Consider the following 18,708-nt stretch of genomic DNA (forward strand, 5'->3'; position numbering starts at 1 on the left):
GCAGTTTATCATCTCCTGGCGGAATCTTTGCGAGAATGCGGCAGAACATCGTGAGCTGTTGCAATACTTCCACTGAGGCTGGTGGCCGTCGCTTTGAACAATTACCATGAGCTATGTTGTTGTTGTGCGGTGTACCTTGTGTATGTCCATAACACAATACATATGCATTTCCAACCAATCGTTCCCTATTTCAGTATAATCGGTTGTCGACTCCCTACCACCTGTTTCAATTTCAACCAAAAGGTTTGTATACATCTCAGATATATCTTCAACAACATCTCGGAAATTCTTGAATGCGGATGATTTTGCTATCGGTACCTGTCGTTCGAGTTCGTCCAAGCTGAGAAAGTACCGAGTGAAGACCTTGGCATAATTATTGCATATTAAAAAAAAAAACAAAACTGAAGTCACATCGTTTCATCTTAACAACAGAGGAGCTCAAAGAAATCTTGTCGTTTACTCCGATGGTGTCACACTGCAACATAGCCCACATCCTACGTACCATGGTGTCTTGCTCGACAGAACACTCGCCTTCCAATAGCTACCTGAAAAAATGATTAGCAAAAATCAAAACTAGAACTAAAGTGATTCATAAGCTGGACAATACGTCGTGGGGTGCTACCGCCAAAACTGGAAGAATTTGCACATTAGCCCTCTGACACTCAGCTGCGGAATACTATGTTCCTGTCTGGATCAATAGCAGACGTACCAGCCTTCTCGACATATCTCTAAACCAGGGAATGCGAACCATATTTGGAACTATTAGGATGACAGCGGTTCAGTGGGCATCAATACTGAATAATATCGCACTCCCACAAACCAGACGACTGGTAGCGCTCAAATCACACTTGGAAAAATGTAATGCCAACCCGTCCCTTCCCATTCATGCCAATGCAGATTTTCTTAAACGACAGCAGCCGAGACTGAAGCCAAGACATCCACCTGTAACAGTCGCCAAGCGATACAACGACTTCAACAGTAATAATCACTCGACATCACTTTGACGACATCAGAATGTCATGAACTCCCGCATAATAACAGATCCAACTTTGAGGGTACCAGGATTTTCTCCTCCCAGAAGACGGTGATGCAACATTAACAGAACTTGCACAGAACATGATATCTCCAACAAGAGCCTGTCTCAATGAGAAGTTTCAGGATGCCCCTGATGCGACCGACAGGGAGTCAAAGAGCAAACAATGGTTACCTAGTGCTGGTTTGTCTCGATACATCATTAAGGGGCGCGTTAAAAGACAGACACGACTTCACCACAGAAGCATTGGAATGGCTGACCTGCCTTTGTGGAAAAAAGTGCAACAGGCAAAATGGATATCTGTTCCTTTAGTTTTCAACAGTTATTGAATTCTTAATTTATTTGTTGCAATGTGTGTAAGTCACATCCCATACATGAGAAATCAGGGAACCGGCCGGACAATCACAAGGATCTGTACATTCCTCAAGACATTTGTTTTGTGAACTGCAGTGTGAGCTTGGACATTATCCTAATGGTTCAAATGGCTCTGAGCACTATGGGACTTAACAGCTGAGGTCATCAGTCCCCTAGAACATAGAACTATTTAAACCTAACTAACCTAAGGACATCACACACATCCATACGTGGCAGAGCGGTTCTAGGCGCTACAGTTTGGAACCGCGCGACCGCTGCTGTCGCAGGTTCGAATCCTGCCTCGGGCATGGATGTGTATGATGTCCTTAGGTTAGTTAGGTTTAAGTAGTTCTAAGTTATAGGGGACTGATGACCTCAGTAGTTAAGTCCCATAGTGCTCAGAGCCATTTGAACCATTTGAACACATCCATGCCCGAGGCAGGATTCGAACCTGCGACCGTAGCATTCGAGCGGTTCCGGACTGAAGTGCCTAGAACCGCTCGGCCACATCGGCCGGCGGAGTTGGGGAAGGTCTCAAGAATAGCTACTTCCTGTGAACTGTCACTAAGTTGTCTACGGACAGATTGGCATCGATACGACCGCCATGAACCGAAGCGAGAGGCATCGTAGAGCATCACAGGATGCCACTCAGGGTATGTCCGAAAGAACAGTTACCATCTTCATATATATAGTTAAGGCTCACCTGCCATTTGACCATCTTCTTCTGTGCGGTTGCACAAACAGTGCCCGAACTCTTACGGGAATCGGCGAAATGCCGCGAGTAATGAGTATAATGGGCAGAGGCACTATGAATATCGTGCGGGAGAATAAGTTGGGATTGTGGGTCTCACGGAAGGCGTACCAGAGATAAGTCCCTGCAGTCGCACTATCCTCTGTGTCCTCGGTGGCTCAGATGGATAGAGCGTATAGAGCGTCTGCCATGTAAGCAGGAGATCCCGGGTTCGAGTCCCGGTCGCGGCACACTGTCCCCGTTGATTTATATCAACGCCTATATGCAGCTAGGTGTATTCATTTCATTGTAATTCCACTCAGGGTCTTAGCTGACGATGGCTCTACATGAAGCAAGTCTCTGTTGTCTGTGGTGTAATGACAGTGATAAACGAAAATTGCAACTAGAGATCTCCACCCAGCTTCCAGTGCTCTAATGTCGATGATTCGGGGCGACACTCAACCTGTCACCTCTTCCATATTTCAACCGTTCTCATCCATCTACTCGTCAGGGCCAGTCGAACAGTCCTACAATCTTCCCGTGGATTAGGCCTTCTGGAAGAACCCGTGCCTACCCTTCGTGACATTCATTTGCGCCCAGTCCATTTTGTCACCATTCGTTGTGCAGTCAGTACACTGCAGTCAACTTTCTGCGCGACCTGTGGGTACAATGCTCGCATGTTCATCATGTCAACGATGCAGTTCCGAAACTTTGCGATAAGCTGCATGTACACGGCCTCCGGGGATGCTGTGTTCGACCCCTACCGGTAACGTTAAACACACTCAACATCCATGATGTACCCACACTTCCATTTGTAGGAATGGTTCTTTCTTGTACTGAAAGTAAGCTCGCATGAAATTTTAATCAACATATGTCAAGGGCCTGGAAATACTGGAGCATTGGTAGCGTTTGGTCAGTGTGCACTTGACGTGACACTTTTCATTTCCGCTCGTCGTAGTCGTCGTCATCGCTTTCGTTTCCACTTTATCCAGCATCTGACCAGGGTAGTACGTTAATGATAATACTCCACTTTCCTCTGTCTTTGCAACATTCTCCTTCTGTAACTGTTTTGTTGCAGTCCATATTCTTTCTTCTTAAACTCGTTTTTATTGAATGAATCTACACTAATGAGCCAAAACTTTATGTCCATCTGCTTAAGAACTTGTTTATCCGTCTGTGGAACGAAATACATCACTGTTTTCGCTTATCAGGGATCTGACAGTTTGTTGGTAGGTTTTTGGCATTAGATGTCTACGCACAGGTCATGTAATTCGTGCGAATAACGTGCCGCGGTCAAGCGTACGCGGCAATGGCGCCCGATAGCGACCCAGATGGGTTCCACAGGATTTACATTAGGCAAATTTCGTCGTCGGGACATCAACATGAGATCACTATAATGCTCGTCAAAACACTGTAGTACGGTTCTGGCTCTGAGACTCGGACAATTGCAATGCTGAAAGATTGTGCTCTTTCGACAAGGATGCCATAGATAATCATCTATCCTATGTTACAGAGCAGACAAGCCTCCGAGCTCCTCGTACTGTGAAGAATCGGGGACGTCGAACCTTTCAGCGAATAGTGGTTGTTTCACTGTCCTTCTGCCTCTTCACGTGGATGCTCACGACAGAAGCACGTGAATATTCGACCAGCTACGCCATTTTAGAGAAACTCGTTCACAGGCTCTGCGTAATAATGCCAAAGTCGCTTATCTCAATGGATTTTCCTACTTGCAGCCAACATCTTCGCTAGAGTGATCCCCAGTCAGTGTCTGCTCCACTTACATACTTTTGATACCGCGTCACGGCCCGCAACGCCACCACGCGACATCCAACACTGCGGTCGGCAATGGTCATAATATTTTGGCTGGCCAGTATATTTTCTGCAGGTCTCTCTCTTATCCTTAAACTTGGTCTCCATCATTCGTTTTGGTTTTCTTCATCTTCCATTCTCTTTCCATGTCCAAATAATTTGAACCTGTTCTTCTCAATTCTCTCATTCAGCTTTTCTACACCAGTTTCGTTCCTAACATCTTGATTTCTCACTCTCTCTCTCTCCTCGTTTTCCATAAAATACTTCTTACGAATTTCATTTTACTAGTTTCAATACAACTCTCCTCTCTTCTTGTCATTCTCCAGGTCAGCATAGGTCAGCATAGGTCCAACCTACGGCTTGTACAGCATCCCTTACTTCCTTACTTTTCATTGGTAACATCCCCCCCATCCTTCCCCAGACTTAAGCTCCTCACACACAGGTAAAATGTGGTAAAATGTATTGCTCTGTTGTATCCTTGTGCTAACTTCTGCCTCCATTCTTGCATTTTCCAGTATCACACTTCCTAGATATTTAATGTTATTCACAATTCAATATCCTGCCCTTTAATGACAATTTGTCCTTTGCTTTCCCTTTCTCCTCTGGTTATCACAATAGCCTCGCTCCTTCTTACACTGAATTTAATTTCATATCTTCCGATTTTTTTCATTGTAGATGTCTATTTATTCTAGTAACAGTACCTCCCTGTTGTTGGTTCCCCAGACCACAGTATCACCGGCAAATGGCCATAACTTCATCTCCCGTCCTCTATGAGAAGCTCTCATCTATTTCACAATTTCATCCATCACTGTTATAAATAATAATGGTGACGCCACTCATCCTTGTCTCAACCCCATAATATTCCTAAACCACTCAGTTCTTCCAGCTTGGGTCTCGACACATCTGAAACTTTTGTAGTACATTACTTGAAACATTTCAATTGTTTGTTTTCCAACTCCATTTCTGTCTAGGATTTTCTCCAAACCTTTTCTCTGGGGCACTATCGTAAGTCTTTACTAAGTCAAGAAACATCAGCAACAGATCTTTCCCATATTTCCAATGCCTTTCCATCAGCTGTTTCATACTAAAGATTGGGCCCACTGTTAATCTACCATGTCGAAAGCCAAACTGCTTCCCTTCTAACTGACCTTTCGCTTTTTCCCCCCATCTTCTTTCCAGTATCGTCTCATTTATTTTTGCTACTTGTGTTCTGAATGTGATCCCTCTATAGTTATGACACACTTTTCTGTCCCCCTTCTTGAACACTGGAATTATTATTCACTTTTCCCATTCTCCAGGCTCAATTTTCTGAGTCCATAAGCATCTTAGCTGAATAGTTTAGACAAGAAGAGAATAGTAGCTTTCGAAATGTGGTGCTACAGAAGAATGCTGAAGATTAGATGGGTAGATCACATAACTAATGAGGAGGTATTGAATTAAGAGAAATTTGTGGCACAACTTGACTAGAAGAAGGGATCGGTTGGTAGGGAATATTCTGTGGCATCAAGGGATCACCAGTTTAGTATTGGAGGGCAGCGTGGAGGGTAAAAATCGTAGAGGGAGACCAAGAGATGAATACACTGAACAGATTCAGAAGGATGTAGGTTGCAGTAGGTACTGGGAGATGAAGAAGCTTGCACAGGATAGAGTAGCATGGAGAGCTGCATCAAACCAGTCTCAGGACTGAAGACCACAACAACAACAAACATCTTAGCAATCTATGCAACCGTTGTAATCCAACAGGTCCAGCTGACTTCATCATCTCCACACTTATTTCATCTATCCCAGGTGTTTGTTGTTGTTACTTAGGGAGTGCCCTACGCAACCTTTCACGCAGGTGGAACGTCAGCAGGTAGGAGAAGATACCCATTAACTGAGCTTACTAGAACACGACCCGTATCGGTGGAATAACGTACGACATGTGTGATAATCAAGCGAAAGGAGAGCAGCGGCGTATCCCTCTGCATCGTGCTACGTAGCACCTTTTTTTTCCGCGTTGTATTGCCACTGCGTAGAATAATTTCGGGATTATTTGTTTTCTTTACTTAGTGCACGATGCGGTGCTAGTAGTATATATTCCAGGGGGGACATAAAAAAAGGTCCCATTACTGATTCCCTTTCACCAGTCCTGATCCCTTAACGGCGAGAGGAATACCACGGCCAGGCGTCGAGTTGCTACCCCTGTCCACTCTGCACTCCTCCACCACACGCGCTATCCATCCCATGTATAAAAAAAGGCATTGGGCAGTGGAGCAAGGAACCTGTGTTCGAATCCCAAGTGCGTTCAATTTTTTCATTAGTGTTTTTTCCGTTTCAAAATTGGTGGGCGTAGGAGAGTTAATAAGGTAAGTAAATCAATAGCAAATAATAACAAGGTCACGAAATAAATATCTCGAACAAATTGGATTAGTAAAGAATTAAAAATTCAGTCCTGGTCGCTGTTATACACTCCTGGAAATTGAAATAAGAACACCGTGAATTCATTGTCCCAGGAAGGGGAAACTTTATTGACACATTCTGGGGTCAGATACATCACATGATCACACTGACAGAACCACAGGCACATAGACACAGGCAACAGAGCATGCACAATGTCGGCACTAGTACAGTGTATATCCACCTTTCGCAGCAATGCAGGCTGCTATTCTCCCATGGAGACGATCGTAGAGATGCTGGATGTAGTCCTGTGGAACAGCTTGCCATGCCATTTCCACCTGGCGCCTCAGTTGGACCAGCGTTCGTGCTGGACGCGCAGACCGCGTGAGACGACGCTTCATCCAGTCCCAAACATGCTCAATAGGGGACAGATCCGGAGATCTTGCTGGCCAGGGTAGTTGACTTACACCTTCTAGAGCACGTTGGGTGGCACGGGATACATGCGGACGTGCATTGTCCTGTTGGAACAGCAAGTTCCCTTGCCGGTCTAGGAATGGTAGAACGATGGGTTCGATGACGGTTTGGATGTACCGTGCACTATTCAGTGTCCCCTCGACGATCACCAGTGGTGTACGGCCAGTGTAGGAGATCGCTCCCCACACCATGATGCCGGGTGTTGGCCCTGTGTGTCTCGGTCGTATGCAGTCCTGATTGTGGCGCTCACCTGCACGGCGCCAAACACGCATACGACCATCATTGGCACCAAGGCAGAAGCGACTCTCATCGCTGAAGACGACACGTCTCCATTCGTCCCTCCATTCACGCCTGTCGCGACACCACTGGAGGCGGGCTGTACGATGTTGGGGCGTGGGTGGAAGACAGCCTAACGGTGTGCGGGACCGTAGCCCAGCTTCATGGAGACGGTTGCGAATGGTCCTCGCCGATACCCCAGGAGCAACAGTGTCCCTAATTTGCTGGGAAGTGGCGGTGCGGTCCCCTACGGCACTGCGTAGGATCCTACGGTCTTGGCGTGCATCCGTGCGTCGCTGCGGTCCGGTCCCAGGTCGACGGGCACGTGCACCTTCCGCCGACCACTGGCGACAACATCGATGTACTGTGGAGACCTCACGCCCCACGTGTTGAGCAATTCGGCGGTACGTCCACCCGGCCTCCCGTATGCCCACTATACGCCCTCGTTCAAAGTCCGTCAACTGCACATACGGTTCACGTCCACGCTGTCGCGGCATGCTACCAGTGTTAAAGACTGCGATGGAGCTCCGTATGCCACGGCAAACTGGCTGACACTGACGGCGGCGGTGCACAAATGCTGCGCAGCTAGCGCCACTCGACGGCCAACACCGCGGTTCCTGGTGTGTCCGCTGTGCCGTGCGTGTGATCATTGCTTGTACAGCCCTCTCGCAGTGTCCGGAGCAAGTATGGTGGGTCTGACACACCGGTGTCAATGTGTTCTTTTTTCCATTTCCAGGAGTGTATATCCTCCATTTCTTTCGAATAACTAGATGGATGATACCTGCCATATGAACATTCGAAGCAAATATGCTCACGGCACCAAGAACATCTGATGAATGCACTACTCATGAAATTACACTGTTCCTCTGGAAGATTCGGTGGAAAACAGACTTTGTATACATTTAAAAAGATTTAATTTAGGGAATCAGTTTGATACGTTCCACGCATACGATAACATTACCTGAAAAATCGAAGCTGAAACAAAATTATGAGTTATGCTGTAAGTCGTCATCGACGCGGATGTGTAATTCCGGCTGCGTTTCCAGAAGCGCATAAAAATTTTAAAGCCTCGAAATGAAGTTTTTAACTTATGATAAAAACAAAGATCATATCGCTGGCACATAGGTTTGCAATATGGCGGTATTACCTTGTTATAAACAACATGCGGTTTTAAAATCTTCTCAAGGTAAGTTTTGTAAATTGAATTTGGTAATTTCCCGGATTTGGAGGAAGTGTCGTAAACCTTTTTAATGAGTTTATGTATATTACCAGCTATGACAAGAGACCGTTTTTCTTCTTTATGCAATAAAGTGTGTCGAACACTCGTCTTCGAAGCACTCTCACTCAGAATTGTTTTGACGTAACGAGGCTTCAAATATTAATTATTTACTAATCTAAGTAGTTTGAGAATTTTTTGCCTACGTTTTATTATTCCTTATTGATTTAAGCACCTTATTTACCTACTATTCCTACCACTTTTGAAACGGTAGAACTAAAAATGAAAAAAATGAATGTAGGGCCTAGTTGCTCTCTAGCCAAATGCCTTGGTCGCCACGCCAGTGGCACTTTCATTGCACGGCATTAGCATTACAGGTAGGGCTACATAAGCGGCATTCAAAAAAAATTTCCCTCGATTCCTAGAAAAATTTTCTTTTGCGGACTCCGTATACCATTATGAAAAGTGCTCAGTTTTAAATTGTCTATCGATCGTGTCGGTTCTGAGGTGATTGTGCGTCATGAACTTTAGGGGTGGTTTCCTGATAAATTGGGGAGGGGGAGAACTGAACCAAAATATTTTAAGAATTTTTAATTGTACTCAAGCGACCTGCCACAAATGAACCGAATTGGTTGGTCGCGTCTGAGGCCTTCCCCTTGTGATCATGTCAATGCCATCAGCGGAACTTAACGACTGATATCCCTTCACCTTGAATCGTTATCCCACTCCTGAATCTTCGTACCCGAAGACTGGAATGTTGCACAGGTCACACCAATATTCAAGAAAGGTAGTAGAAGTAATCCACTAAATTACAAATGGTTCAAATGGCTCTGAGCACTATGGGACTTAACTTCTAAGGTCATCAGTCCCCTAGAACTTAGAACTACTTAAACCTAACTAACCTAAGGACGTCACACACAACCATGCCCGAGGCAGGATTCGAACCTGCGACCGTAGCGGTCGCGCGGTTCCAGACTGTAGGGCCTAGAACCACTCGGCCACTCCGGACGGCCACTAAATTACATGCCCACGTCGTTAACGTCGATTGCAGCAGGATTTTAGAACATTTATTGTGTTAGAACATTATGAATTACCTCGAAGAAAACGGTCTATTGACACACAGTCAACATGGGTTTAGAAAACATCGTTCTTGTGAAACACAACTAGCTCTTTATTCACATGAAGTGCAGAGTGCTATTGACAAGGGATTTCAGATCGATTCCGTATTTCTGATTTTCCGGAAGGCTTTTGACGCTGTACCACACAAGCGGCTCGTAGTGAAATTGCGTGCTTATGGAATATCGTCTCAGTTATGTGACTGGATCTGTGATTTCCTGTCAGAGAGGTCACAGTTCGTAGTAATTGACGGAAAGTCATCGAGTAAAACAGAAGTGATTTCTGGCGTACCCCAAGGTAGTGTTATAGGCCCTTTGCTGTTCCTTATCTATATAAACGATTTGGGAGACAATCTGAGCAGCCGTCTTCGGTTGTTTGCAAATGACGCTGTCGTTTATCGACTAATAAAGTCATCAGAAGATCAAAACAAACCGCAAAACGATTTAGAAGAAATATCGGAATGGTGCGAAAATTGGCAGTTGACCTTAAATAACGAAAAGTGTGAGGTCATCCACATGAGTGCTAAAAGGAACTCGTTAAAGTTCGGTTACACGATAAATCAGTCTAATCTAAAAACCGTAAATTCAACTAAATACCTAGGTATTACAATTACGAACAACTTCAATTGCAAGGAACACATAGAAAATGTTGTGGGGAAGGCTAACCGAAGACTGCGTTTTATTGGCAGGAGACTTAAAAAATGTAACAAACCTACTAAGGAGACTACCTACGCTACGCTTGCCCGTCCTTTTTTAGAATACTGCTGCGCGGTGTGGGATCCTTACCAGATAGGACTGACGGAGTACATCGAAAAAGTTCAAAGAAAGGCAGCGCGTTTTGTACTATCGCTAAATATGGGACAGAGTGTCACAGAAATGATACAGGATTTGGGATGGACATCATTAAAAGAAAGGCGATTTTCGTTGCGACGGAATCTTCTCACGAAAATCCAATCACCAACTTTCTCCTCTGAATGCGAAAATATTTTGTTGACACCGATCTACATAGGGAGGAACGATGACCACGATAAAATAAGGGAAATCAGAGCTCTTACGGAAAGATATAGGTGTTCATTCTTTCCTCGCGCTATACGAGATTGGAATAATAGAGAATTGTGAAGGTGGTTCGATGAACTCTCTGCCAGGCACTTGAATGTGATTTGCAGAGTATCCATGTAGATGTAGATGTCTTTTACTTCCGTCATTGTTTGTTCGACGAACAAATTGAACGGTAATGGCGAAAGACTGCATCTCTGTCTTACACCTTTTTTAATCCGAGCACTTCATTTTTATTCTTGTATTATTATTGATTTTTGTACATATTTTACATTTTCAGTCTTTCCCTACAGTTAACTCCTATTTTTCTGAAAATTACGAACATTTGGCACCATTTTACGTCGTCGTATACTTTCTCTAGGTGGACAGGTCCTCTGAACTCCTACATAATGAAACAAGTTACTTTTTAGGGTTCCATACATCAGTCTGTAAAAACGAAACCCTTATAGGACCACTTTGTTGCTCGTCTATCTGTATGTCCATCCATCATTTAAAACCTTATTTTCTCAGGAATGGTTTGACGTATGTAGTTGAACTTTACGTCACTTAGTAAGGTCTATAGTTCCTTGGCAGTGTAATAAATGAAAGCTTCTAAGTCAGTGCAGTGAAGAAATACGGCCATTTGTATCACATATTTTGATAATCGCAGACTCATTCATCGAATCCTGTAGGGTACTTCCCGCTGACCTAGAACGATGAAATTGGACGAGAACCAAAGTTTCACAGTAGAAGTAAAGGAAAAAGTTTGATAATCCTTAATTTGTAATTATATCACACTCTCTGTCTGACCGTCTGTCAATACCCTTTTTTCTCAGTAATGGGTAGAGTATATCTTGCCTGTATCGATATCGATAACAAGCAAAGATCGTCGTTATTCTTTATCCTCAGGATGGATGAATTATCTGTCTACATAATTTTATTTGCACGGAACCCTCGATGCGCAAGTCCTACTCCTCATTACGCGCATTGTTTTCATTTTTTCTCTCTCAACTTTAATTTCCTTTCCAAATTTGTCCTCAGTTTCTCTTGCTTCCTGGTCTGTGTGCAGATTGATCGTATCCTGCTAGACTGTCTCACTCCCTCGACAGCTGGTGCCCCCGCCCCCCTCTCACGCGCTTCGGCTGTTGTAACCGCAGTCTGGTTCGTGTGCAGGTTACGCAGAGCGGCCGCTACCTGTATGAGGGTGCGCGCGCGGTCCGGCGAGAGAGCGGCGACGGTCTTGATGAGCTCGTGCACCGTGGCGTCCTCCGGCAGGTCCTCCACAGCCCTCGCCAGCCGCTCCTTCCAGTCCTCCGGCACCGACGACTGGCTCGACTTCTGCAACCACAGCGCCACCATTTGCTTACAATAGAGCCGTACAGGGCAGGTTCTGCGCCAATGGCACACCTACCTTCTGCGAACATCTTATCAAACTGTACGTAGGTTTAATAAAAATGAACCATCATCGAAAAATATTACCGGAACGCACTATATTGATGGCAAATATTGCACGTAACCAATAAAATGTATCATGTCAAATTGTATACACCACCTATGAGGGGCGTTCAATAATTAATGCAACACTTTCTTTTTTCTGAAAGCAGGTTGGCTTTAGCCAAGATTAAACTACACCATATAATTCTCCACACTTTTGACTACAAATCCTTATTTTTCAGCATAATCTCTGTTCAATGCGACGGCCGTACGCCACCTTATTAGGAGGGCCTGTGAGACCATATGGTCGACGTCGGAGCCGATGTCTTGCTGCATCATTAACCTCCCCAGTATCTACGTACTTCTTCCCGCGCATTGTATCCTTCATTGCGTCAAAAAGATGGAACTCGGAAGGTGCGAGATACGGGCTGTTGGGTGGATGAGGAAGAAAAGTCCACTGAAGTTTCGTTAGTTGGTTCAAATGGTTCAAATGGCTCTGAGCACTATGGGACTTAACAGCTATGGTCATCAGTCCCCTAGAACTTAGAACTACTTAAACCTAACTAACCTAAGGACGTCACACAACACCCAGTGATCACGAGGCAGAGAAAATCCCTGACCCCGCCGGGAATCGAACCCGGGAACCCGGGCGTGGGAAGCGAGAACGCTACCGCACGACCACGAGCTGCGGACTTTCGTTAGCTCCTCTCAGTTGCGCAGACTTGTTTCAAGCCCTGCGTTGTCATGGAGAAGGAGACGTTCGTCTGCATTTTTGTGGCGACGAATACGCTGAAGTCCGACACTACAGGAGTCACAGCTGTATGTGGCCAGCCGGCTCATGGAGATCGTCCCAGGTTTGTTGCGATGATTACAAAAGCCTCGCTCAACGACTCATCGTGGTTTTGTTCACTGCCAAGTGTCCGTAGATATCCTGCAAGCGCCGACGAACATCTGCAATGCTCAAAAGAAAAAAATCTCAATGACAGCTGTCTCCTTGGAACGCATATCCATTACAGACGCCATTTTGAAGGCAACGTATAGTGCAGCCACCTACTGAAACTTCGTGAAACTATGGGTGCTAAAACGGAAATATTTCACCATGTCTCAAAACAAATTACAAATTTTTTCAACCTAAATTATCCGAGAAAAAAATGCTGCATTACTTACTGAACGCGCCTCGTAAAGAAATTGAAAGTAAAAAGAAAAAGCCTTATTGTTTGTGGCAGCCACTGCAAAATGGTTTAGTGTGTTGTATAGTAAAAAAAGATGTTATTTGCTCCTCGTAAATTATTAATAGCTCACAAATAAGTAAGCTCACTGGACAAAAAATTAGTCACGCCTAGAGAAGTCATTTAATAGCATATAATTCCTGGACTTCATTAACAGCCTGGATTCCGTTTGGAACTGAATTCACAAAGTTGTGCAGGTTCAGCGTATCCATATAAGACACTCGCTGACGATTGGATCGTGCAATTCCACCAAACTGGGGGCGTTTTACCCGCTGTTCCAACATATTCTACAGATTTTCTGTAGGGTTCAAGTCAGGTAATTTTGCAAGTCACTCGAGATGTAATACGGTGGGAGTGTTCAGAAAACCAGACACATATTCTTCCAGCCCGATGAACTATGCTGTTGTCATCTTTCGTGCCAGCATGACCAATGCCCTCTTTTGAGATGACCGACTCGAAATGTTTATTACATGCAATTCACGTCGCAGTGTTCTCTCGCCAACAAGTGTGGATGGACTTTCATTCACTGCCTGCATAAATACCTGTCGGACTTGGAAGCGTTTCTGTGTCACATGCCGTGAAACGTGTCACCGGTCCCTCTCAGTCAGGGGCTTTCTCCGACAACAACTATGACGACTTTGTGTCATTGCCATGTGTGTTACACCACTTCTTACAGGCTTGTTGAATAGTCCGCAGCAAAACTCCAACAAATCCAGCAACTTCATACGTCGTGCGGCCATGGGCACGGTCAAACACAATTTTACCTTTTTGCCACTCCGCCATTTTCTTATATTTACCCATGTTTACGAACACTGTCTGCTTGAAACACAAATGTCTCACTGATCGCTAGTGCCTTATGATCACGGAGGGGCTGTGCGCTATCGGTTGAGCACGTGTGCCATCTGTAAAGGGTTAACAGTTCATCTGCGCATGCACGCTGGAGTGACTAATTTTTCTTGCGGTGACCTTATGTTTGTCGTATACTTATACATTCCGTCTTTTGCAACTGAATGTTTATTTTATTTTGGACCAAACACGTTTCGAATATTCACACTAAGCAGCACCAGCGGTCTATAATATAAAGAAAATTATTAAATTATACATATCTTATCAGGAAATATGTATTGTTTCTTAGCAGCATAATTTAATTATCTAACTATTTACAAATATATGGTCGCAATTTATCACTTACGTTCATTTTTCTATTCTCACAACCGTATATTCCGGAAGACAGTATTAGAGAACTTTATCAGCACAGACTCCAAGAAAAGCTTACTTCACTACAAGTCAATAAAGACATCGATATAGAATAGAATAATAATAAGACCTGCATCATAGAAGCATCCTCAGAAGCACGCAGTAAAAGGAAGAAAACAGATGGGAAAAGTCGATTCTGAATTTGCAACTCAGGAATTAAAGATGCCATTGAAGAAAAACAGGTAGCTTATTTGAAATTTGACGGATACAAACATCAGAGAACTAGGAAGCATACAAAATAAAAAGGAACGCTGCGAAATAAACATTGTACAAGACACACCACGAGGTATCGTATATGTTCATAAGAGTCTTAGGACACGGCGTACATGGTAGACGGCAATGTTCATAGAAAGTCATGAAAGTCCTGAACAAGGAAGAAACAGACACTGCTTCACTGAACATTGTATTCATTTAACAATGGACAAATATTTATACAGACTTGTAGTGGACACAGAAGACCGAAGATTACACTGGAAAAAGTATGTGCAATGAAACTTTCTATCCAGTTACTATGGAGGAGCTACAAGAGGCTTTTAAAGGCATGAAGAACAGGGAAGGCACTGGAATAAATATAGTGAATGCCGAACTGATTAAATATGGAGACTTGTCACTAGATAAAAGACTTTTACAATTAATAAATGAACTTGGGAAGAACTGCAATATCACAGACCCTTGGTACACAGCAGAAGTAATATCTCTCTTCAAGAAAGGGAAACGCAATGATTGCAGAAACTATCATGGACTCAGTCTTCTAAACACTGTCTACAAACTGCATTCAGAGATAGAAAATAACTTTATGATGAATATCACAGAAGCTGTTATAGATTTAGATGAAATCTTTCATACACAGACAACGTGTTTGTGATTAAAATCATTATAAAAAAACAATGACAATTTAGTAAATAAACCTATACGCCCTTTATCGACCTTGAGAAGACTTTTCACTGTTTGAACTGGTTTTGGAAGATTATGACCGAATGTGGATATCCTAACAGAGGTAATGAAAAGGCTTTACGAAAATGGACGCCTAGTTATAATCACAGGTAGGAATCAATTTGAAGAACTGATTATAAACCAAGTTGTAAGACAAGGCTATGGACTATCACTTACCTTTTTTAATATTTACATTGCCTTCATACTTCGCAAATACAAGCGTCAAGTAAACAAACAAATTAAGATAGCGAATGAGGAATAGCTGAATGTGCTTCTGTTTGCAATTGGTGTCATTATTATGCAAAAGAATGAAGATGACCTCCAAACATCAGTGTATTAACTGAACGACATATGTAAGAAACAGAACTTAAAAAACTTCTAGTAATAAAACGAAACGAATGTCTTTCCGAGGAAAATATAAAGACAAATCAAAAATGGTTTTAGATAATACGGTTTTAGAACAAGTCTCTCAAATCTCTTATTTAGGTTGTACTATAAGTTTTGATTTTGGTTCCGATACTGAAAATAAAATACACAAATTCCAAGCTGTAAGTGTAACTATTAGCAGAACATCAGGCTGTAAAGTACAAAAAGAGACCATCATGAAATTTTATAAAGTGACGGCAGTTGCTGTGGTATCCTATGGAAGCAAAAGCTTGATTACCATAAAAAAACAAAGAAGTAAAATTCGAATAGCAGGATGAGGTTCTTAAAAATGATGGGGGGCTACACTAGAAGATACATGATCAGAAATTAAGGTATTAGAACATAATTAAAAGTTTTCAACACGAATGGAAAAAAAAATCAAAAAGTGTCGTGAAAATTGGAGACAACGTCTCATGAGAATGCCAGGTCACAGAATTTCCTAGAAGATACTAAACTAAAAGCCGAGAGGGAAATGAAAACTGGAAGGCCTCGAAAAAGAAAGGAATGATTTTGTTTGTGAGTTCGGAACAAGCAGCAGCCTATGCCTTGAAAGGAAGCTGATGCTGATGATGACAGCCGCATGGTTGTGAATAGATAGATAGTTTAAATATGCTGCCAGTAAACACTACAAATCATCCAACGAAATACACTCTAAGAAAAAAAAAATTATTCAAGAGGAAGTGCTTCACAAATTGAACAACTCAATAATGCATTGGTCCACTGGCCTTTATCCAAGCAGTCATTCGAATTTGCATTGATTGATAGAGTCGTTGGATGTGCTCTGGAGGTATATCGTGCCAAATTCTGTCCAATTTGTGAGTTAGGTCGTCAAAATCCCGAGCTGGTCGGAGGGCCATGCCCATAATGCTCCAAACGTTCCCAGTTGGCGAGAGATCCGGCGACCTTCCTGGCTTAGGCATGGTTTGGCAAGCACGAAGACAAGCAGTAGAAACTCTCGCTGAAATGTAAGCCCAAGATGACTTGACATGAAGGGCAACAAAAAGGGGCGTAGAACATTGTCGACGTAAAGCTGCGCTGTAAAGTTCCGTGGATGAGAACCAAAAGGGTTCGACTATGAAAAGAAATGGCGCCCCCAACTATAACTCCTGTTTGTCGAGCCATGTGGCGGGCGGCAATCGGATTGGTACCCTACCGCTGTCTGGGACGTCCCAGACACGTCTTCGCTGAGCATTGGGGTTTAGTTCAAAGCGGGACTCATAATTGAAGACACATCTACTCCAGTCAATGAGATTCCAGGCCGAAGACGTGTCTGGAGACAACTCGGACAGCGATGGGATACCAAACTGATTATCGCCCTCTGCGCGACCCGACACCCGGGGATGATTGTCTGGGATGCCGTTTCTTTTCACAGCAGGACCCATTTGTATGTGATCAGCGGTACCCTTACAGCACAATGGCACGTCGACGATATTCCGTATCCCGTTTTGTAGCCCTTCATAGAAATCCATCCAGAATTTACAATTCCGCGAGATAAGTCTCTACGGCGTGCATTCAGTCTTACAAAACCCTACCTTGTCCATCATCAAGTTCGCCGGATTTCTCCCAAATTGAGAACATTTGGAACATTATGGGCAGGGCTCTCCAACCACACTGAGATTTTGTCAATATAACGTGCCAGTTGGACAGACTTTGGCATGATGTTCCACAGGATGTTACCCAACAACTCTGTCAATAAATGCCAATCCGAATAACTGCTTGTTTAAGGGCCAGAGACGGATTAATGCATTATTGAATTTCTAAATTTCTGAAGCTCTTTCTCTTCAATAAATCATTCAATTTTTCTGAAACTGTAATAGTTTGGTTGTCTGTACATATGCATCACATCTACTTTAAGTCGTCCATGTTTGACTCTTGTAAGGATCTGCGTCTATTTACGACAGTAAAAGTTCAAATAAAACAATTATCTGCACCAGTCACTATTATCATTTCATCCCAGATGCGTTTCGAGAGCTTACACTCTCATCCACAGGTGGAACGATGATATTGTGGTACATATTTGCCATCTGGATGCAGCCAGCTGTTTGTTATGGTTTCATTTTGCTACAAAAAGTATAACAGGCAGTTGTTAGAGTAATGTGGCTCTAAGATTACAAATTTTAAACGGCAATAGAGTTACTTACAATCTGTTCTAGTGTACAGAACCCTGCTGTTCCTCATAAATGTATATTTTTAATTTAATTTTTCTCACAGAACACGAATCAATAACACTATCAAACTAAAGATCATAACAATGTAAAGATGTAGAGCCTTGCCTCAGAGAGGCAAGAGAGAAATCTTTACATCACGTCGTAGGATAAAATGAAAAAAGCGGCTGACGCAGATAATTGTTTTATTTGAACTTTTATACACATCACTTTTGCCTAGTTCCCTCCCATTCGGGAAATTCCTTTGTGGTGTGTCGTTTTTTTGGCTTAGAGAATATGTATAAGAAAATAATTATCTTTACGTTGCAGACAATTTATAATACGGAGCAGCAATAGGTAAACCATATTCACTTGAAAACAAAATAAACTATCAGTCGTAAAAGACAAAGTTTATAACATTTATATAATGAAAATACTTGAAATAACGAGTGAACAAGAATGACTGCAGCCATGGGCAATACCGCAAGTAGAAAGTATTGTGATAAACAGCACTTTCATTTGATTAAAGTTTTGTTTTGTTTAAATCACGAAATCGTCTGTGCGTACAGTTTGCGAAAATATACTGTAATAGGTGTTGATAGGATATGCAAGCGTTTGGAATTATCTCTTCGTGAAAAACTGCCGAAGTAGAGGTTTTCCCCTGCGGCTAGTTCTGTTTTGTTCGGCCAATGAGGCGCGAGAGTGCTTGAGTGGTCCACGACGCCGACGAATTTTGAATAGACTACACGGACGTCCTGGAGGCGGCCATGAATAATTGTAAGCTGTTCAGAGCTGATGATTGCAGTTGGCGTTTTGATGAGATCGTTACAGTTATTTGTAGTGACTATTAATATGCAGTGTATAAGA

At 43.2% G+C, this 18,708-nt stretch overlaps 1 protein-coding gene across 3 annotated transcripts in view; it reads right to left on the reverse strand.

Annotated features, from left to right (window-relative positions):
- Positions 1 to 18,708, reverse strand: part of LOC124595141 — a 259,333-nt gene that overhangs the window by 74,017 nt on the left and 166,608 nt on the right. For 2 of the 3 annotated variants that reach the window (XM_047133743.1, XM_047133741.1), the window contains exon 3: positions 11,613 to 11,756. The exons of the other annotated variant lie outside the window; for it this stretch is intronic. In XM_047133743.1, coding sequence (XP_046989699.1) covers positions 11,613 to 11,756 — 144 coding nt within the window. The remainder of the gene's footprint in view (positions 1 to 11,612; positions 11,757 to 18,708) is intronic. 3 annotated transcript variants of the gene reach the window in all.

This window comes from Schistocerca americana, chromosome 2 (assembly GCF_021461395.2).
Source record: "Schistocerca americana isolate TAMUIC-IGC-003095 chromosome 2, iqSchAmer2.1, whole genome shotgun sequence".
In the NCBI taxonomy this organism is placed as follows: Eukaryota; Metazoa; Arthropoda; class Insecta; order Orthoptera; family Acrididae; genus Schistocerca; species Schistocerca americana.